The sequence below is a fragment of the Bufo gargarizans genome, chromosome 5, assembly GCF_014858855.1.
Source record: "Bufo gargarizans isolate SCDJY-AF-19 chromosome 5, ASM1485885v1, whole genome shotgun sequence".
NCBI lineage: Eukaryota > Metazoa > Chordata > Amphibia > Anura > Bufonidae > Bufo > Bufo gargarizans.
Window position 1 is genome coordinate 198,057,670 of NC_058084.1, and position 24,037 is coordinate 198,081,706.

General features: G+C 41.5%; 1 protein-coding gene across 2 annotated transcripts in view; it reads left to right on the plus strand.

Annotated features, from left to right (window-relative positions):
* ITGA9 (integrin subunit alpha 9) overlaps nt 1–19,536 on the plus strand; it is a 459,851-nt gene extending 440,315 nt beyond the window's left edge. For both annotated transcript variants that reach the window (XM_044293305.1, XM_044293304.1), the window contains one exon: nt 18,187–19,536. In XM_044293305.1, the coding sequence (XP_044149240.1) occupies nt 18,187–18,285 (99 nt within the window). In that variant the 3' untranslated portion in view covers nt 18,286–19,536. The remainder of the gene's footprint in view (nt 1–18,186) is intronic.
* Nucleotides 19,537–24,037: the final 4,501 nt, after the last annotated feature.

The following is a 24,037-nucleotide window of genomic DNA, read 5'->3' on the forward strand; positions in this document are numbered from 1 at the left end:
TAGAGGTAAAGCAGGGCCCGGGACGGAAGACAAGTGGGCCTCCTCAATGCCCAATATGACTATAATACAGATGTAAGGGGTGGGGCCTTCCATGTGCTCCGAGCCCCCCTGCCGGGGGCCCCATAGCAGCTACGTGGTCTGCCTATATGGGCTGTACGCCACTGACCTCAGCTGATGCAAAACTTCCTAATACACACCTCAGCTGCTGCAGAACCTCCTAATACATACCTCAGCTGCTGCAGAACCTCATAATACACACTTCGGCTGCTGAAGATTTTCATAATACACACCTCAGCTACTGCAGAACCTCCTAATACATACCTCAGCTGCTGCAGAACCTCATAATACATACCTCAACTGCTGCAGAACCTCATAATACACACCTCAACTGCAGCTGCAGAACTTCATAATACACGCCTCAGCTGCTGCAGAACCTCATAATACACGCCTCAGCTGCTGTAGAACCTCCTAATACACATATCAGCTGCTGCAGCACCTCATAATACACACCTCAGCTACTGCAGAAACTCATAATACACACCTCAGCTGCTGCAGAATCTCATAATACACACCTCAGCTGCTGCAGAACCTCATAATACACACCTCAGCTACTGCAGAACCTCCTAATACACACCTCACACAATTTTATAGCCTGGCAGATGGAAACCCATCAGATCTCATCATAGTCAGCAGGATTTGTCGGGTGTTGTCGTCCATGAAGTGCCAGATCCGGAACTGCAGTGGTTTTCGTTGATTTGTTCCTGTGACAGCAGAACGGTGAACATCATCAGCACAGATCTGAACAAAGCCTAATACACACCTCAGGGGCTGCAGAACATTATAATAATGACAAGGGAACCACAAGTCTCATCATCACCAGATTGTTATTATTGGAAATTAGGGAGCAACACAGGGAGAGGTAAAATAGAGAGAACAACAACTCCCATGATGATGACATCACCAAAGGTCCTTTAGACTTCTGCTGCTCTGCTATTCCTTGGCTTCCTGCACTGGTCACATGGTTTCTGACATCACCAAAGGTCCTTCTCCACCTCTTACATTCTCAGGTAGCCATACAAGTGTAATTAGTGGGCGGGGCCTATCCTCCACTGCGGACCCCCTTCCCCCAGGGGCCCCATAGCAGCTGCGTGGTCTGCCTCTATTGGAGGTACACCACTGCCCATATATGAAAACAGAATTAAGGGGCAGAGAGCAGGGGAGGAGAAGACATGTAATCATACCCAACAGGTGGAGACCCAAGTGCTGCAACGCCACACTTGGCGTGCCACTTGTTACAGTGCACATGCTACAGGGAGTAACTCTAGTGTGCGGAGTCAGGAAGAGCCGTACAACGGCACTGGACGCCCGCGCACTACGCTGCATGACGAAGTAGCGGTGCGCGAAGGTGGGAAGTGTCGTGCAATGGCACTTGGCGCCTGCGCACTGCACTCCCAATGCGAACATCCTCTGTGCGATATCCAAGTGGTGCTGTGCGCATAATGATGACAGGTCCGAATCGTCATATTAAAGTCTGGCGAGCTGCCCAATCTATTAATAAGAGCCAATACATAACTCATAAGGCTCACAAAGGACTGCAAACCAGTACACCACGTAAAGGAGAGGACACGCCTCTGCAGAGGGGTGAAACCTCATCCATAAGAGCACCTCAAAAAGACGTGTCCAGCATGTAAATGCCGCACACACCAGTTGAGTGCACAAAATTACTCCAGTCTATAACAGTCCAACTAAGTGGTCTCCTAAAAAGTATATATACATCACATTTACGCGCATCAAATCCTGATAGAACATAGGATAAGATTAAAAATTGATAACACTGAATATATATAAAACAAGGGGTCCAATTGCTGAGTATGTACAATCCTCGTCTCCCAATTCTCCTGCATTATAATCCATAAAAACTGGAAAAGAAAAGAGAAAAATGCAGTTACTAATTTCTGTAGACACAATACAATAGTGTACATGTTCCAACTAAACCTAACTACTACAGAGGAGGAGAGTAAACAAAAACAACAAAAGGATGAGGGCAAGCCCACCAATCAAACAACACTCCACGGATTATATTCAATGTTGAGCCCATGTGGGTTCAAATAATTCAGAGTATGTTTCCAATACATCTCTCTCTTTTTCGAAAAAAGAAATCGATTACTACCTCTCCTAGGTAAGGGGACATGATCAATGATCCAACATTTAAGATCACGTTCAGTGTGCCCCATATCAGAGAAGTGCTTAGATACAGGTAAATCTGAGCGCTTTTTTCGAATCGTATAACGGTAGTTGTTGAGATGAGTCTTGAGGTCAGTGGAAGTCTCACCAACGTATAGAAGTCTGAAAGGACAAATCAAGACATACACAACAAAGTTAGAGTTACATGTCAGATAATGTTGAATAGAGAAAGACATCTCTGTCATGGGATGTTCAAAGGAGCTGCCTTTACAGATGTATCTACAATTAGCATGGGAAACTGCCAGTGCTACACTGTGTCAAAGAACTCTGTGTCAATTTGGTTTTTGGGCCTTTGTCAGCGCGGACCAGTTGATCTTGCAGATTCCTAGATCTGCGATATGAGAAGAGTGGTGGTGACATAAATTCAGGTGTCCTGCCTAAGCAACCACGTAAAGTACCCCAATGTCATATAATAATACGCTGGAGTGCTAAACTGTGCTCTGAATATGTGGAAATAAAGGGAATTCTTCTTTGCACATATTTTGGTGCATTCCTTATCAAGGTAGTTCTCCTGTCCATCACGCGGACCTCATTACACTGTGATTGTAATAGGCCCCGTGGATAACCTCTGTAAAAATTTGTTAGTCATGATGTCTAGAGTGCCATCTAGAGCCAAAGGGTCAGAGACAATACTTTTGGCCCTTAGAAACTGGGAAAAGGGGAGATGTTTTACCATTTTCCTGGGATGATTGCTTTCATACCGTAAAAAGGTATTTTTATCCGTGGGTTTGGTATACAAAGAGGTATCCAACTTGCCATCTACTATTCTAACCGTAGTATCAGGAATTGTATCTGTGTGTCAGAGTATAACAAAGTGAATTGTAGATCCTTATTAACGCTATTTAACACGGTATGGAATTCAACTAGCTGTGCTGTACAGCCCATCCAAATGATGGAGATGTCGTCAATGTATCTCCACCAGCGCAGTACATGTCTGTAGTTGTGGGACACGACATCCTCAAAGCATCTCATAAAGATGTTGGCGTATGTGGGCGCTACATTCGAGCCCATCGACACGCCCCGTTTTTGTACATAAAAAGTATCCTGAAACAGAAAATAGTTCTGTCTCAGGATAATGTGAAGCAAAGTGATAATAAAATCAAAAGCAGCCGCTGATAAAGAAGACATGTCTAGCATCCTTCTAATGGCAAGTATACCAAATTCATGGTCAATGGAAGTATATAGGGATACTACATCAAGTGATGCTAAACATATCATGTGAGTGTCACTCAGGTCTACTGTCTCCAGCTTGCATAGAAAATCTGTAGTATCCTGAATTTTCACATTGCACGACTGATCAAACAATGCCTGACTGAAGCTTCTTCAGCTGGCATCATTGATAGTGATTTGTGTGAGTATCTCACAGTGGCCCACCCTGTCTCCCCTGTGATTTATGTATTACCCAAGGTTCACAAATCCCTCATTGATCCTCCGGGACACCCTATTGTGTCGGGCTCTGACTCTATTTTCTCCAGCTTTGCGGGTTTTTTTAGACAAAATTATGTGCACCTTTGCCATTGGAGCGTCGTCCTACATTCAGGATACGACTATACGATTATTTTATCCCCCTTCCTGGAAAAACTGTGAAAAGGTTTCATTTGTACCCTGAAAATTTACACTATTTATGTAATTTATCTATTGGCTGGGCCCACTGCATGACTTCAAAAGACTGAAGCGCATTTTGGATTTTCGCGGGAGATTTTTCTATTGCTGGTTCTATAACACTGTACTGACAGAAAAATTTCGTACAGCGCCAAAATGCTACAAGCCACTTCATAGTGACTTTTTTTTTCTTTTTTAATGTTATTTGCATAAGGCAGGCATGGCCAACCTGTGGCTCTCCATCTGTTGTAAAACTACAATTCCCACAATGCCCTGCTGTAGGCTGATAGCGGTTGGCAGTCCGGGCATGCTGGGAGTTGTAGTTTTGCAACATCTGGAGAGCCTCAGGTTGGCCATCCCTGGCCTAAGGTATTCATCTTGGGGAAATTTGGACATTTTACGTTTTTTTTTTACATTTTTGGGTGTGTTTGTATTCTACGCAGAATAAAAAACCCTACTATACAAAATATAACTAAAACGAATTCCTAGATTTGTAAAATAAACAAATGTGTGTATGTATCTTTTACACATACAAATTCCACTATACAAATTTTAAAGTGAATTAACCCCTTTCTGCCACAGTCAAGGCAGGAAGAGGTTAATTCCCATCCTGCAGACTGACATTTCATTTTAAAGCCAGCAGATGGCGCTCTTACATAAGAAAAAGCGCTGCCTGACGGCTTTCAATTTCTTCGATGTAATCTTGAATGTGATCCTTGGTTGCACGACACATTGTTGGCCAAAAGCACTGTGCAGCCTTATATGCTCCTTGGTCTTCCAGGATTATGCCTGTATTGTATATGTTTATGTCTGTATGTGTGGTTTGTGGAGGGGGTGGGCCCAGGCACATTCTTTGCACAGGGAGGGGGTGGACCCAGGTACATTCTTTGCACAGGGGGCCCTGTGCTGTCTGTGTCCGCCCCTGAGCAGAGCCCTTTGCTCAATACTATCAGGCTTTATATAACTTACCTTGCTCAAACCCTGACAGCCCATGCCTAACATTAGCCATGTGCAAATACCTACCGTATCTGACTCGGGTGTCCTGAAAATTCCACGGGAGGCTACCACTGACTTGGACAGACCAATATCGGAGGAGGAATTAACTGAAGCACTAAAATCTATGCAACCCAGTAAAGCCTCTGGACCAGATGGACTATCAGCCTCCTATTATAAAAAAAATACCTACTTCTTCTAGGGGACGTACTCACTAGGGCATTGAACAGGGTAGCAACAGGGAGTCCACTCCCTAGACACATGACACATGCACATATTACAGTTATACACAGAGAGGGAAAAGATCCAGCTGCAAGTTACCACCCTATTTCACTGCCAAATGTAGACCTCAAGCTGTTTGCAAAAATTCTAGCCACGCGCCTTGTCTCTCTCTTATCAGGGGTTATCCATACTGACCAGGTGGGCTTCACGCCATCTAGAGAGGCTCGCGACAATACCATTAAAGTGCTGAACCTGATTCACCATGCTAAATTACAGAGCTCTTCTTTCTGTCTTTAGTCCACGGATGCCGAAAAGCCATTCAACAGAGTAAGTTGGCCATGGCTTTTCACAGTCTTGAAGCAAGTGGGCATTGGCAATTCCATGATGGCCTGGATCCGTTCCCTCTATACCTCCCCCACTGCCTCTACGAAGGTTAATGGTGTATTATCATCCGCTTTTGACATACGAAATGGGACACGTCAGGGCTGCCCTCTTTCTCCCTTGATTTTTGTTCTCACCCTAGAGCCTCTGCTCCGAAAGGTGAGGATGAATCCCAATATCACATGCCTCTCCATGGGCACCCAGGAATTTAAGATTGACACATTTGCAGATGACCTGATGTTCACAATCACCAGGCCCGTAATCTGATTGCAGAGTTCCACACATTTAACATTCTAGCCAATTTGAAAATCAACTTCCAAAAATCGGAGGCCTTAAATATATCACTAGCAGGCTCATTGGAATAGACCCTAGCCGCCTCTCTTCTTCTTAAATGGACAGTCGGAGCCGTCAAATACCTGGGTACTTGGATCCCAAGGGATCTGAGAGAGGTATTCAGCAGGAATTATGCCCCCCTTCTGAGTCGGATCAGAGAGAATCTTCAGAGATGGTTGAAGGGACTTTTACACATGGTTTGGCCAGTGTGCCATATTTAAGATGAATGTTCTGCCTTGTCTGCTGTACCTCTTTCAGACTCTCCCTATAAAATTACCTCTAAGTTTCTTTGTCACTGCTCACCTAGATCTTTTTTATCTGGGCAGGTAAGAGACCACCTGGCCTGTTCCCTACTTCATACCCCGAAGGAACAGGGGGGCCTGGGAATACCTGATCTTCGCAAATATTATGCAGCCACTATGCTCCAATGAATCATGGACTGGTGTCGTCATGCTCCTTTTAAACAATTGGTTACCATTGAACAGCTGTGTTCCCAGTCCTCCCTTGCTCTCTTACCCTGGGCGAAGTCTCACTCCCTACCATTCCTCTCTAACCACCCCACCATAGGCCCTACCATACTTCAATTTTACAAAAATGCTAGTGTGGACACGATTTCACCAACACCATCCCCATTGTTTCCAGTGCTAGGAAATCTGGATTTCCCAGCTAGCTGTTCCCCTGGCCCTTTTATGAACTGGCACCTAGGGGGTAAGTGTCAAGCTCCTTACTTTAGAACTTCAGGACGATGGTTTACATATACAGAATCTCACAGACCTACTGTATGTGCGTTGGGACAATGCAGAGTTAGGCAACTGTCTCATTTCTTTTCCACTATCCCCTCGTCCCCAGGATTGGATAGACCTCTCACCCCCTTTGAAAAAATATGTATTGTATCGGGTGTGTACCAGCACTCTCTGTCTGAATTCTATAAGACTTTGGCGATGTCCAGATTGGATTTTCGCCCTCCCCATGTTGACAGATGGGCCTCTGTTTTAAAAGTTGACATCCCCTCCAACCAGTGGCCAAGACTATACCGCTTTAGACATAAATCCTCGATAGCTAGCAAATTTCAGGAAGCAGGTTACAAAATACTGTCTTCATGGCATTATGTCCCAACCCGCCTTCATAAAATGTTTCCTTCTCCCTCTCTGCTGTGCTGGCGTTGTGAGTCAGCACAAGATTCTCTGGTTCATATCTTCTGGCATTGTAGTAAAGTCAGACAGTTTTAGGAGTCAGTCTACAGGACCATAGCCGCAATCTTTCCATTTTCCATACTAAATACACCTGGTTTCTTTTTACTGTTCCTCTCAGATTTGCCTACTAGGCTGCTCAACAAGTCAATCCTATGTCACCTATTTAACACTGCTCGAAAATGCATACCAGCAAAATGGAAGTCTCCCTCCCTGCCCTCTATAGATCTTTAGGTCCACAGGGTGGAAGACACCGGAGAATGGAGGAACTGACAGCTCTCTTGAAAAATACATACAGGGCCTTCATTACTTCCTGGACCCCATAGTTTGTGTTCCAAGACACCCCGGAGTATCAGACTTTACTGACCTATTGGAGACTCCCTCACCCCCCTCACCGCCCCCCTCCTCTTTTTTTTTTGTAGGTACTCTCTCTAAACTTTCTACATCTTTCCTCTTCACCTCCCCTACTGTTTCAGTCTGTCCCCCACCCAAGTTTCCAGCTGTTGTCTGTTTCACCCCTGTCCATAGTATATTAATGAGGTGAAGTGAAGACTTATCATGCTCTTCCAAATAAGAAATACCATGTTGCATTCACTTTCTTATTTCTTTCTTATTAATTTCTTTATTTAGACACATGTAGACTAATCATACCTTGCTGAAGAAGATACAATGTACTGTATATGTTCTGTCAAGTGGCCTTGAATGGTCCCAGGTTATAAGTGGTGCACCCCAAGGTTCAGTGTTGGTCCTTCTATTATTTAATGTATTTATTAATTATATAGAGGACTGTAATAATAGCACCATTTCTATTTTTGCAGATGACACTAAGCTGTGTAGTCTATGGAAGATGTTCATAAAATACAAGCTGACTTGAACACTCTGAGTGATTGGGCATGCACTTGGCAAATGGGGTTCTATGTGGATAAATGTAAAGATATGCATCTTATTAGTAATAATCTCTGTGCTTTATATGTCCTAGGGCAGGGTTTTCCAACTCCAGCCCTCAGGATTTAGGAGTATCCCACCGAATGAACACCTGTGATAAATCCTGGTGGATTGACACTAATTATATCAGTTGCCCAATACTAAGGAAATACTGAAAACATGACTGGTAGGTGGGCCCTGAGGACTGGAGTTGAGGACCACTGTCCTAGGGGATGTAACACTGGGGGAGGGGGAGTAACTTATAGAGAAGGATGTACAAAGTAGATGTCCTTGTAGTTTGTAGATTAAATAACAGCATACAATGTCAACCAGCTGCTTCTAAGGCTACCAGGATATTGTCATACATTAATTGAGGCATGGACTCGATTAATGGGACAGGAATGTAATATTACCACTTTACAAAGTATTGGTGCGGCCTCATCTCAAATATGCAGTTCAGTTCTGGGCACCAGTCCATAGAAAGGACGCACTGCAGCTGGAAAAAGTACAGAGGAGAGCGATTAAAATGATAAGGGGCATGGAGGGTCTTAGTTATGAAGAAAGATTAAAATAATTAAATGTGTTTAGTCTTGACAAGAGACGTTTAAGGGGGGACATGATTAACCTATACAAATAAATAAATGGGCCATACAAAAAAAACTGTAAAAAACTGTTCCATGTAAAATGCCCTCAAAAGACAAGGGGCACTGTCTCCGACTGGAGAACAAAAAGTTCAGTCTCCAGAAGCGTCAAAGCTTCTTTACTGTAAGAACTGTGAATCTGTGGAACAAACTTCCTCAGGACGTGGTCACAGCAGGAACAGTGGGCAGTTTTAAAAAGGGTTCAGATGAATTCTTAAAAGTAAATGACATTAATGCTTATGAAAACATTTAGAAATCTGAATCCCACTTCCTTCTGGAATTCGCGTCCACACCTATCCCTTGGTTGAACTTGATAGACTTATGTCTTTTTTCAACCGTATTAACTATGTAACTATATGATCCCTATCTCTCAACATCAGTCATTGAGGAAGACTAAGGGCTTTCACACCTGCGTTCTTTTCTTCCGGCATAGAGTTTAGTCGTCGGGGCTCTATGTCGGAAGAATCCTGATCAGTTTTATCCTAATGCATTCTGAATGGAGTGAAATCCGTTCAGGATGCATCAGGATGTCTTCAGTTCCGGAACGGAATGTTTTTTGGCCGGAGAAAATACCGCAGCATGCTGCGCTTTTTGCTCCGGCCAAAAATTCCTGAAGACTTGCCGCAAGGCCGGATCCGGAATTAATGCCCATTGAAAGGCATTGATCCGGATCCGGCCTTAAGCTAAACGTCGTTTCGGCGCATTGCCGGATCCGACGTTTAGCTTTTTCTGAATGGTTACCATGGCTGCCGGGACGCTAAAGTCCTGGCAGCCATGGTAAAGTGTAGCGGGGAGCAGCATACTTACCGTCCGTGCGGCTCCCGGGGTGCTCCAGAGCGACGTCAGGGCGCCCAACGCGCATGGATGACGTGATCGCATGGGGCGCTCTGACGTCACTCTGGAGCGCCCCGGGAGCCGCGCAGACTGTAAGTATACCGCTCCCCGCTCCTACTATGGCAACCAGGACTTTAATAGCGTCCTGGTTGCCATAGTAACACTGAAAGCATTTTGAAGACGCTTTCAAATGCTTTCAGTACACTTGCATTTTTCCGGATCCGGCGTGTAATTCCGGCAAGTGGAGTACACGCCGGATCCGGACAACGCAAGTGTGAAAGAGGCCTTAGGCGGTCTCATACCCATAAGATGGGTGGCTGAACCCACCAGGTTTGGCCAACATAATGTGTATGGCCAGGTATAGATTTTTGAGCAAGCTGTCATTGGGTTATATAACAGAAGTTGAGTGGTGCCTGTCTATTGAGTAGCAGGTATGCAATTGCTTTAAAAAAAACTTTAAAGGGTATGTATACATCTGCAGTTTATGGTTTTTGTTGCTCCATAGCATCTAAATAATGACAAATGTGTGTAATGTACTTTCTTCATAGGGACTGAAAGCTACACCCTGGAGAGCAGAGTGGATAGAAATCAATGATTTAAAAAATAAATAAATAAATAAATATTTTTATTTAAATTGGATTTTTTTTATATAAAATGCTTTTTGGGGAAAATATATTATCATCCAAAGGTAAAATAAGGCTGTATATGTTTAATTTTTTTGGTAAATAAATTCCATTAATCCATTCACAATGTCATGCTCTTCCAGAGGTTTTTGTAAGATTATTGGGCAGTTTCTCTGCCTACAAGATATTATCACAGATGCTTGGTTTACTTTTGCAGTTCTTAAAACTGAATTTGGCAGAGATCACATGCCTCTTCTTCACAGCAAAAATGTTATAACATGAGCAGAGTTGAGAAAAGGACCTTAATCCTAACTTCTACAAACCTATGAATACAGAATCAACCTAATCAAACTAATATGGAAAGTTGTTATTCTAAAAATCTTCATCTACTCGCATATTATAAGTTATACCAGTAAGAATTAGTCTTTATGTAGAAAACTATGATTTAAATCAAGCCTGATTTAAATCAAGCCTTACTGACTAGTGATTTAAATTGTGATTTAAATCAGTTTGATTTAAATCAAATCCACCCTGCTGGATAGTCAGTGGCAGCCATATAGGTGCTCAACCCCAACACACACTAGGGTCAGGAAGGAAGCCAATTTGCCTATTTTTGGATGTTTGGGAGGAAACCCACACAAACACAGGGAGAACATACAAACTCCATTCAGATGTTGTCCCTGATTGGATTTGAACTTAGGACCCCAGGGCTTCAAGTCACCAGTCCTAACCACTGAGCCACCCAATACAAAAAATTGGCACTAAATGTCATATATTAGACTACGTTCCTTTCCCAGTAGGCCATGCCCCTTAGTAAGCTAGGAGCAGAGGACTTCTCAAGACGTTGAGGCGCCAATTTGCACCAAATTGCTCCAGATTTTGGAACAGTGTCTAGGTGCATTGATGTTAGTAAGTGTGAGCTATGTATGTTTCTAGGGACACAGCTCAAATTCTTTTACGCAAATAACTTTGCTTGTGAGTTACATAAATACTTTTCAAATACCTACACACTGAGATTAGGAGTTAAATGCTAACAAGCCATTGTATGGAAAGATGTAGACTTCTTAGCAGAGAAATGGGCACACTTCACAATTATCTTTTGGGAACCACAAACAGCTAAAAAAATTAAATGTGCTTTTCATCAAGGAATGAAGTAAGTTATCCAAGCCGATCTGAAAACCCTGTTACAGAGTTGCTTCTGCTATGTCTTCTGGCATTCTCTTGAATTCCGTTGGCTGATGTGTTTGTAAGAAAGGACATTCCAAGATGCATTCCTTGATTTTGCCTTTGTGGATAGCCTCTTGCTCACTTAGTTACGGCATTTGTTTCCTTATTTTGGTTCCTGGAAGTAATTAATGACTAATAGTGAATAACACACCAGCCTCATTGCATTTATGAGGGAGCCAAGTATTTATATGAATGCTCTGTGCACAGTCTCAGGTGAAGGAAACAGGGTTTAGAATAGAATAGCTCATTAAGGGGTTGTTCAGGATTTGAATATGGGTCTGCTCTTTTCAGAATCAGCATCACTCTTGTCCATAGTTTGTGTCTGTTCAGGGTCTGCGTTAAGGGGGGCAAACTGGGCAATTGTGGTCAGTGTTTTCCAAAAACAGAAATGGCGCCTATACAGAGATAGGGTATAATGAATAGTTTTGGCTCACAATCACTGGTGGAAATCACTGAGATGTGGCACACCACTGTGATGAAGGTGGTGCTCAGTGGTATATAAAGTTCATGCAATTGAAGAGAAGACCACGGCACCATACACCACCTTTTTCCATTATAAACTGCTCCTGGGGCCCTGTAGATCACATTTTCTCAATTAAAAGATCTTTTTTTGTGATATGCAAAAAAGCCCAAAAGTACCCAAGAGACAGTACCCTTAGGCATCAGAGCTCCCATTAGAATCGAGGCCTGCTTCTCCCATTATCATCTTCTCTACACCTCCCTCTGCTCCTGGCATCAGAAACCCAGCGCCTGAAATCTCACTTAGGCCGCTATCATCCATCAGTTTGCACATGCGTCATTTGTTCCCTTTTGCGGCATTGGCATCATAACAAATAAAGGCTTGAAATATCAATGCAAACACAGTATCATATATATATATACAAGTGCAATAACTGCAAATTTTCAAAGTAAGGTCACAGGGCTAGTTCATGCAATTGAAGAGAAGACCATGGTACTGTAGTTGCGTCAAATTCTTATTTTTATTATTATTAGAAAAAATTTGGGGATTTTTTTAAATCTTTTTCATCCATCCAGAAAATAATATTTAGCCACTGGCCAATGTTTCGGTCAACAATAGACCTTGATCGCAGCCTTAGTCATGGTGCTTTTAGTATGGCTGGATGGCGCCGTTCAGCCATACTACAAGCACAATGACTAAGGCTGCGATCAAGGTATATTGTTGACCGAAACGTTGGCCAGTAGCTAAATATTATTTTCTGGATGGATGAAAAAGATAAAAAAAAATCCCAATTTTTCCCAATAGCATTTGACGCAACAGCAACTAGAGTACCATGGTCTCCTCTTCAATTGCATGAACTAGCCCTGTGACCTTACTTTAAAAATGTGCAGTTATTGCACTTGTGTATATATGATACTGTGTTTGTATTGATATTTTAAGCCTTTATTTGTTATAATTTGGATGATTATGGCTTACAGCTTATGAAACCCCAAAGTCACAATTTTGAGGTACCCTTTGCTCAGGGGGTATGGATTAATTAGCTGACTAGAGTGTGACACTTTGAGCCTAGAATATTGAACCTTTTCACAAAATTCTAATTTTAAACTGCATTAATGCAATTCCTTTTAATTTGCATTACTGATAATACAAATTCTAACAGTCTATTCAGTAGGACTATCAGCTGTGTATCCACCTGACTTCTCCACAACGCAACTGATGGTCCCAACCCCATTTATAAGGCAAGAAATCCCACTTATTAAACCTGACAGGGCACACCTGTGAAGTGAAAACCATTTCAGATGACTACCTCTTGAAGCTCATCAAGAGAATGTGCAAAGCAGTAATCAAAGCAAAAGGTGGCTACTTTGAAGAACCTAGAATATGACATATTTTCAGTTTTTTCATACTTTTTTGCTAAGTATATAATTCCACATGTATTAATTCATAGTTTTGATGCCTTCAGTGTGAATCCACAAATAAAGAAAACTCTTTGAATAAGAAGGTGTGTCCAAACTTTTGGTCTGTACTGTATATATATACATATATATATACACATACACAAGTGCATAGTTCATACATCTTGTGTTAGTTAAAGGCCCCTTTACACTGTGTGATAGAGCAGATGATTGTCAGGAAGGAAGTGTTTCTTCACGATAATCGTCTGCTCATCGAGTGAAGGAGACCGCTGCATTTACAGGCAATGATCCCCTCCAGAGTATGAGGAGAAGCAATCCCTAATGCCATTGCTCTTCCCCATGCATGCAGCCTTCATAGGGTATTTTTTTTCTATTTGTATAGGAATTATACTGTATATTTATCTAATTCTTCCACCTGCTTCATGTTTAGTTTTACCATGATTCCAAAAGACTTCTCTTTATGCCTGCAGATTGGACACATTCATCTTACTAAACAGTATTTTCTGTTATCACATCAGTCTGTTTGCTGATGTATAACTGTGCATTATAAACCACCACTCTGATTATTTTCCATTTTTTTGTATTAACTTTGCATTTATCTGAACTGCATTGAAAAAAAATGGTTAATCTTTAGACACTAGGATATTCTGATAAAGCTGATAACATAATGATGAAGCAGAGCAGCCCCTTATCATATTCATCTATCACAGTAAAAGCTTTATATTAAATTATTGAGCTGTCACTTGATATTATTGAAGCTTTGCTTCTAGGGAAAAATATCTCCATAATCCAGTGTCATATGGAGACACTATACAGTGGCATATAGTGACTTTAGCTCTCTAGTGTGGACTTGCAGGGGCTTCATGTGCATCCATAGAGACTTTATGGCTCAGAAAACCCCCTCCCCCAAAGTACTGATCAGAGGCCTGGAAAGTAAAATATTGAAACAAATAAATACATTGGGGTTGCTTCTTCTGGCTCCAATGTTGATACTTTAGTGTGAGGGATAAAGTACAGTACAGTATGTGCAGTTATGTTAAAAAGTCCTAGTAAGCACTGAAATTACATAATTTGTTGTTCATTAAAGTGTCACAATCAATAATTAACATGTAGTAAGGTAGGGTGTCAAAGGAAGTATTTTTAATATCTATGTCAAAATATACAATTGTTTTACCTTTGCTAGGAATGAATGGGACTGTTATTGTAGTTGGCTATAAGTTTGCTTTCTGAATGTGGTTTTGGGAAAACCAGGCCCTCTTTTACCATAGATGTCGTGCCAGCATGCTGCACATGAGCACACATTACTCAGAAATCCTGGCTGATATCTCAATAGGCTATGTGCGGAGTCTGTAGCAGTGTGCCAGAGCTGGTCTTGGAGAAAATCTAAAATGGAATGAATAAAACGGTTCTATTTGTATAAAAAGCTCTGTATCCATTTCGAATGGAAACTAGTTTCATCCCAAGTTCTGTAGTAAACATATTATTTTCTGTGTATCCCTTTATTTGTCTGCCACAAAATATCTACCGCCTCTCCACTAAATCTTTATTATAATCCTGTATTGACAGAAGCTGAAAGGGAGGATGGGGGTTTGAGTCATTGAAATTCTTCACATGAGATTACATTTTTTTGTGGTGTCGATTTTTAAGTGTCATTTAGACTTTTTACATAGTAATAATATTTCTTGCATGGCATGAGAAATATATTTAATTGTGTAAGTAGCTTAGAATCTGTAGTATATATGCTGTAGCATGTGTATTGTATACGAATACAGATTTAACACAGTGGGCATTAGTTGTCAGTTAACATTTTGGGTGGCATTATTTTGTTTTAAATAATAGAGGCCCGTTTGTGAATTGAGAGGTTAGAGCAGGACCTCCAAAGATGGCTGACATGCACATAACGAAACACAGTAACTAACAATCCCATTTAGGCCCTACTCAGTGACTCACAGGTCATGTCTTCTTTGGCTGAAGTTGAACTCTTTTCCTTTTTTCTCACTCCTGCACAGATCACTCTAATGACGTCTCTTGACCACAGCTTCTTTCTGCATAATTGAACATACCTATTTAGTATTAATGCCTCCTTTTATGACCCTATTTAATAATCATCCCCATTTAGGCCCCAGTAGATATAATGCCCCCCGTTGTGCCTTCTTTACATATAATGCCCCCCAGTATTGCCCTCTTCACATACAGTGTCCCCCAGTAGTGCACTCTTTGCATAAAGTGCCCCTAAGTAGTGTACTCCTTACATAAAGTGCCCCCCAGTTGTGAACTCTTTAAACATAGTGCCCCCAGTAGTGATCTGTTTAAATATGGCTTCCTCCACCAGTACCAGTACTGCCTCTTTACATGTAGTGCCCCTAGTAAATAATGCACCAACCGCTCCTCTTTAGTGCCCCCAGTGGTGGCCTCTATAAATATAGCACGTCCCCAGTAGTGCCTTTTCACCTATAGTGTCCCCCAGTATATAATGCACCAACCCTTCCTTCTTAGTGCCCCCAGTAGTGTTCACAACTCAAAAAGAAAAGAAAAAAAAATACTCACCTCCCTCCGGCAGTCTGCTACAGTATGCAGGCCTCTTCCAGCTTGCTGCTGCAGCTCCCTGCGTTATGGTACAAGCAGTAGGGACCATCATTGCAACCTACTGCTCTGGGTCTCTGGTGGTGGGATGACATTGTCATGTCGTCTGTGACCCGGCGCAAGAGGTTGCAGTGATGTCATCTCGACCATCCTGCACATTAGCACTGCCTCAAAGGCCTCAGGCCTAGCGTCCTTCTGCTTATGAGGCTAAATGCACAAGAGCCAATAGTTCCTGTCCCCTCCATTCAACTCCGATGTTCTCTGCGGATCAGTAACAGATGATCCACGGCCCTATACTGGTCCGCAGCCCAGTGGTTGGGGACCACTATTATATATGATCTAAAATGATTTTGATAAATATATGCCATCTGTTACCCTGAGTAAAAAAAAAAATCAGTCTGCTATCTTTATTTCTTCATTCATTTTCTGACTCCTTGATATCCGTCCTGCACCTAGTTTTGGAGTTTTCACCTGTGGGTGCCAGGTTTTTCTGGCATTATTGACGGAATCTACAATGGAGCTTCCAATTTAGATGATAACTGATCCTAATGCATGCTGAATTTGTATTTTGCCTACAGTGGTGGATTGTCAACTTAAAGTGACCCTGGTAAAAACCTAAAAGTGGCCCAACCAAACTGACAGATGGCGGGCAAAGCACAAGTAGGCGGGGTCAACACAAGTAGGCGGGCTCAGCCATACCATCTGCAGTGCAGGCCACAGGCCTCTTCCAGCCTGAGGCCTTAGGCTACTTTCACACTAGCGTTCGGGGCTCTGCTTGTGAGTTCCGTTTGAAGGCTCTCACAAGCAGCCCCGAACGGATCCGCACTGCCCTAATGCATTCTGAGTGGATGCGGATCCGCTCAGAATGCATCAGTATGGCTCCGTTTGGCCTCCGCTCAGCAGGCGGACAACTGAACGCTGCTTGCAGCGTTCGGATGTCCGCCTGGCCGTGCGGAGGCAAACGGATCCGTCCAGACTTACAATGTAAGTCAATGGGGACGGATCCGTTTGAAGTTGACACAATATGGCTCAATTTTCAAACTGATCCGTCCCCCATTGACTTTCAATGTAAAGTCTGGACGGATCCGTCTGAGCTCCTTTCACACTTAGAATTTTTTCTAAAATATAATGCAGACGGATCTGTTCTGAACGGATTCCATCGTTTGCATTATATGAGCGGATCCGTCTGTGCAGACACCAGACGGATCCGCTCTGAACGCAAGTGTAAAAAGTAGCCTTAGATGCCTACATCCCTGTGTCATCTGTACACTGCCTCATAGGCTTCAAGCCCAGTGGCATGTTTCCTATGAGTGTGAACGGCAGGGCAGGAAGCCATTGGCTCCTGTGCCTGCCACAGTATTCAAATGTGTCATCGTCCATATAATGGTGATATAGTTGAATTGAGGATTGCAACAGTGGTACCAGGCTGGGTACATAAGTACCTGATACTCCCATTGTTAATTAGCACTGGGAGTGTCAGACCAGTACATACCTGTTTGCTTGGCATGATGGGTCCGTGGGTATCAGACCACTGTTAAATTTCCCTGTAGGCTCTGTGGCCAGTCCACCCCTGTCTGTGTGTCCAGGATACTGCAGTCTTCACTAGTCCTTTTGCATCATCACAGCTTCATTCCTGTACCATTTCCCCTTCTACAGTCCATGAGAGATCTGTTCTCTGTTGTGTGTGCTTCCGCTCCCCCTGCAGAGTTTGATTTTCCCCTTGCAAACTGCCCTGTGTGTGCTCTCTAGCTGTTAACTGTCCTCCTTTTCCAGGAGTAGTGTGCTGTTAGATTGATATCAGACTCATTCAGCCCCTGAGGAAGCAATTGCCAAACTGTTTGTCACCCAGCTGGTCGGTATTCATATTATTTTATGCACAGATGATTGCAGTATTCCTTAGTATTTCCTTATTTCCATATTTTATCATTTATTTAGTTTATTGTGATATGTTTGTGGGGGGAATACTAATATGTATATCGATAAACCTATTTCCTAAATGACTATTTATATATTATACATATATTGATATACCTATAACTATTTTTTGAATGACTATTTATAATTTATATAATTCAACCCCCTTTGCACATGCTACTATGCACTTAAGTATACCAAATTATAGGGGTGACATTATGTTATGTGGTTTAAGTGTCTTATATTTTTAATGTTATATGTGTCATTTCAATGTGACAAATCAATTAAAATGTATAATTTTTTTATAAATGGCAGTGGGTGTTATTCTTAAATTAGTGGTTGTATACTATTGTGGACACCTACTCGGTGAATTGCTACTATAGAGGCCTGGGTTTTGAATCGGTGTAGTGATATCAGATTCAGTAGCATCGCCAGCTAGGTGAAGAATTTACACACACTGTGCAGAAGCTAAGTAGTTGGAAAGGTTTGATGAAGAGTATTTAGAAAGTCGCTTAATTTTGCATATAGAAAGCAAAGGAACAATGAAAAAACAGTTTTATTTTTATTATAACCCCTTCTTCTTGTTTTGCCTTTTTTTAGATGGGCTTCTTTCGCCGGAGATATAAAGAAATCATTGAAGCAGAAAAGAATCGGAAAGACAATGAAGAAAGCTGGGATTGGGTGCAGAAAAATCAGTGAGCGGCATGTGCCAGCCCAGTCACCTGACACACACATTTGCTAGATGATTGGCTCTGCTCTTGTATCTTTCATATGTGGAAGAAAAAAATCTTCTCCAGATTTTCCGGAGGCTTGTTGATGCTGTTTATTCCTTTATCAGGCTGACTAGCAAAGGAGAGTGTGTCCTGAGGCAACCACTGAAGCAACGTGAAGTGACTGGAGCAAGAATGTTCCCTCTGCCAAGACAAACTTTGGCCACCATGCTGCAGAGAATGGCAATATTTATGAATCCATCGTAACGTACGTGGTGTAACTTCAGGGAAAAGCTGTTACCAAGAAGTATTTTTTTTTTTTTTATAAAATTTTTATACCAAACTTGTCTTTATATTTGAAGATATACTGTATGTAATGAAGAGCTGTACAGTTCTCTTAACGCACTGATACCTGCCTACTTGTACTGATCCCACCAAGCTGTGCATTCATGTAAGGCCTAATTTATTAGGTAAAAGCAATTGTACATAGTTGCACTGAACTGTAGATTCTTAATGCACCCAAAGTTCCCCTAAATCAGCAGCCTCCAACCTCTGTCTCTATAGCTTCTGTGAAACTATAATTCCATGCTGCAGACTGTCAGGGCATGCTTGGCATTGCACCTTCACATTAGCAGGAGAGCCATGGGTTAGAGAATCCTTCCACAGATCAAGCTTTTTTAGAATGCTCATTTTAGTGGGATTATATACATGTTTAGGTTTATACAAGTGTTTTTGTACATAAAACCACACACACTTAGAACTATCATGTATTTCAATAAATTATATGAATTCCCAATCACCACAAGACTCAGTACCTCGAATGCATTTGTGTTTAATACTTATACAGGTGTGTGAGCTTTTATCTGTAAAGAAGAATATAGAAAGGCTAGAAGAATTTTTAAAAAACGTCATTATTGCTGCTTTGTGATTACTGGCTCATCCTCTAGTTCCTTAAAGTGCTGACTAAAGATAAGGCCAAGGCTGGATAGGGCCAAAATGAGAGATATGAAGTTTATTTGACACCAACCCGTCATTGTCTTACAAATGTTTTATATTTTATTATTATATATTACAGGCATGACATTGCTGATTTACATACTATTACATCACTACTACAAAGTATTATATATCTTAGGGTCCATTCACACGTCTGTAAGTGTTCTGCGGATCCGCAAAACACGGACACTGGCAATGTGCATTCCGCAATTTGTGGACTGCACATCACCGGCACTATAAGAGAAAATGCCTAATCTTGTCCGCAATTGCGGACAACGGAAGCATGGATGCGGAAGTGCAGATCCACAAATGCGGATGCGGACAGCACATTCCGGCCCCATTGAAAATGAATAGGTCTGCAAAATTGCGGAACGGATGCGGACCCATTTTGCGGACGTGTGAATGGACCCTCATAGGGTATTATCGTCATTTGTGTAATACATATAGGGGGAGATTTATCAAACTGGTGTAAAGTAGAACTGGCTTAGTTTCTATAGCAACCAGTTAGATTCCACCTTTCATTTTGGACAGATCCATTGGAAAATAATGAAATAGTGAAATCTGATTGGTTGCTTTTGGCAGTTAAGCAAGTTCTACTTTACACCAGTTTGATAAATCTCCCCCATAGTGAATAAATTGGTCCTACTGTATCTTAGACTTGTTTTTATGAGAGGACCATGACTGGCCTATGATGGAGTAGTCATTATGTTGCACTTCTTACACAAAGTTAAGGTTCTTTTAATTGTGTCATTTCCTAAATTGACAAACAACTGGCCTGTTAATTGTAGAGATGGAGGAATTTGTGATAGTAGTAGAAATACCTGATATGCATTTGCATTACTGCTAAGGGTCCATTCACACGTCCGCATTTTGCGGAACGGAATTGCAGACCCATTCATTTCTATGGGGCAGCACGATGGGCCGCCCGCACTTCCGGGTCTGCAATTCCGTTCCCGAAAAAAATAGAACATGTCCTATTCTTGTCCGTAAGGCTGGGTTTACAGGACCCTAAAGCTGGGTTTACAGGTTCTATGGGTGTTGCTCCTATGACATGTTGCATTTCTGACTTGGCTTCATGATTGCGATGTATTTGGTTTGACAGAATTATGTCAGAATGTAGTCTTTTTGCAACTATTACAAAAAAAGCTGCAAAAAATGCTTAACAACTGGAATGTGGGCGCAACATGTAAACCCAGTCATTCAATTTGAATGTCTGATAAAATGACAAACAGCTTTAATTGAAACAAGGGTCTAAAGACAGCCATATGGCCAAGCTCAAAGGGAGGTGGTATGGTCTGAGGATAAGGCTCCATTCAGACGTCCGGATCCGTTCCGCAGTTATGCGGAACGAGTGCAGACCCATTCATTTTCAGTGGGAACGGAAAAGATGCGGACAGCATCTGCATTTCTGGTCCGCGTTTCCGCAAAAAAATAGAACATGTCCTATTCTTGTCCGCAGCTGCGGACAAGAATAGGCAATTCTATTGGGGTGCTGGCCCGGTGTTTTGCGGATCCGCAATTTGCGGACATGTGAATGGACTCTTAGAAAGACAATCAGACAGCACCAGGATAGAGGCTCATTTTGCCACGTGGAACACTTTCACTTTGTACCCTTTATAAAAAAATTGTACCATTTGCCGCACTGATTTGTATTAATATATGCCCTTTCATTTCATGAATTTTCATTTTCTTTACATATAGTCTAGATTGTGCATAGATTCAAATAAGATTGGTTACAGGCAGTATTTTCAGTTTGGACATGTCACTTCACATGCTAAATGATTGTGCCATGGTAGAGGGACTCCTGTCTATATGTTCATGAAGCAGGTTAGGCTTTATACAGCACAGCTCTATTTCGTACATTTCTAGCTGTTCTAATCTATATTGGAAAGGTCATTTTTGAAGGAAGGGATACATTTGTGTATCTTTTAGACAAAGATAAGTTATTATATTACAGTACAGATTTACTTATACTGTATATTTAGAAAGATTGTTCACATAAATGTTAATGTAATAAACCCCAATCGGATAAGAATTGAAGGAAACGAGCCAGAGCTATCTCTCCATGCTAGACGTAGGTATGGCTCATCAATGTTGAAGGGCTTCTAAAACCTTTCTACAGCTTATGTTAATGAACCTTGTGTTAATTCTGTCAGAAGAGCGCTCCTGATATGACACCATGTCTTGACTGCTAACAGCATGGATGGACTAGATCACTTCATAGAAGGCACAGTTCTTATAGTATCTGTAAAGCTGATGACCAGCACTTTTTTTACAACTTTATAAATGGACTATATCCTAATTTAATGGATATCACAACTAAAGAGGTTGTCTCTTCATGACAACACTTGTCCTTAGTATGTCATACATATAACTTTAGACAGCCAGATATGGCTTCCACTAGCAATAAATGGGAGCGGTGGGTCTTAAATACTTAAAAAGAACGTATGACATTTTTAAACTCTCAACCACCACAATATTGATAATAACGTCACGGTATATGGTGGTGTGCACTCTATGTAATATACTGCTAAAGAGTCCTGTGAGTGGTCCCAGTCTTTTGAGGAGTCATGAAGTCCTGGCTTGAATAACATGCCATAAACAAGAATACATCGATACAAGCCAGCTTGGGTAGCATTCAGCACATGTGCAGTGAAAATATTTCTACTGGCCTCTGCTTTATTTGCGTACTGCGCAAGTGCCAGGTGCTACTGAAGTTGTATTGTAATAATGTATTCTGGTCTGTGGGACTTTTCACGAGTATGTCACACACAGCAGGAACTACTTTAGAACTTTAATCTGCAAGAGAAAGTTTAGACTGTGGCATCTTTAGAAAGCTATTGCAATTGTGGTGGTTTAGGGCCTGGAAATTTGACAAGTTCTCTTTAAATATTGATGATAATATTAAGTCATCCACATGCTAGATTCAAGCTAAACCTCCTTGTGGAAACTGACAGCTAAAACTGGCCAAAAAAGAAAAAAAATTGCAACGCCAGCATCTCTTCTTAAATTAAATCGTATTGGTCTATACCATGTTCCATAAAAAAGTGCAACATTTCGACTATATACTAGCCTTTTTCAAGCTAGTATATAGCAGAAACATTGCGTTTTTTATGGAACATGGTATAGAACAATAAAGATTTCTTTTAAGAGGAGATGCTGGCGTTGCAAAGGTTTTTTTCTACATTGAAAAGCTGGTGAGGATCCATTGGTAGACGCTCCGCTACCTTCCTGTAACCTATGGGTGAGAGACATTGGTGCTGTTCTTAATTCTTTTTTATTGGAGCTATATCTGGCCTTGCCTGTAGTAAGGATATGGATTAGTGTACCTTCATTTAACTTGTTTCCTTAATAAACACTGAATTTACATCATCACATATAATGTTTAAATAATATCATAATTCACCAATACACAGATATTTATAGAAATGTATATTATGTATTATATCAATAGAATTGTCAAGAAAACTATTTCTATTGCTTTGTTATGGATAATGAGTTCACAGATAAAACAGACAGAAATTTATCACCTAAAGCCACTTACGGTAGCCTACATGGCGTTACGTGTTGCGTGACAGCAAGTCACAGAAAAATCACGCGACACAAAAATATGTGCGGCTGGTCTGGAACTTGCTAGGGCTACACTGCGACATTTCATGTAATGTATGTCTATGGTGTCACAATGCAACACAACAGTCGCAAAAAAAATTATATGCTAGATCCCGTGCACAACATTCACTCCATTGACTTCAATATTAGATGTGCGCAACATGCGACTCACCTGCAACTTGACTGCGTTTTTACAACCAATTACAGCTCTAAAATACTCGCCCAACAGTAAGTTGCAGACAAATCTCACATATTTTTGTGTTGCACAATTTTTCTTAGACTTGATGTCGCGTCACATGTCTTGCCGTGTAGCTGTAGTCAAAATCCAGCATGTCTGGATTTTTTGTGACTGTCACAGCATGTCACATTACATGAAATGTCAGGTGACTTTCTTGTTGCGCAACATGTCACCGTGTAACCATAGGCTTAAACATGGATGTAACAAGGGCACACTTTAGCATCCATTTTAAAATATACTCCTAGAAACCGTCAGTGATCTTAGTTTATCATAGTTAACCCCTTAAGGACCACTCATTTTTTTTTTGTAACTGTAGTTTTAGAGGGAGCAAAGGGCTTCTATGAGCGTTACAAGCAAACTAACACTAACAGCTCCAGTTCTCATAGCAGCCTTTTGTTCTACAGCCAGGATCAGAGGTAGCTCCAATCCCAACCCTTTGATTGTGACCACAGCATGATCAAAGGGAATTTCTTCCTCTGATTGGGTCCCAGTCATCTGATCGTAGGCTTGGTAAACCCTCTGCAGTCAGCTTAGAAAGGACCCCAGGACTGTAAATCCAGTAATTCTGCTGTTAAGGCACATTGTGCTGTGCCATACAGACCTAAAGCATAATGTATTAGCATACAGGAGTATGCTAATACATTATAAACATTAAATAACATTGTAAGACAGTACTTCCATAAAAGGGTTGTGTCACTTCAGCATGTGGCATTTATCATGTAAAGAAAGTTAATACAAGCCACTAATGTATTGTGATTGTCCATATTGCCTCCTTTGCTGTCTGGATTCATTTTTCCATCACATTATACACTGCTTGTTTCCATGGTTACAGACCACCCTGCAATCCAGAAGCAATGGCCGTGCTTGCACACTATAGGAAAAACTGCTGGCCTCTCTG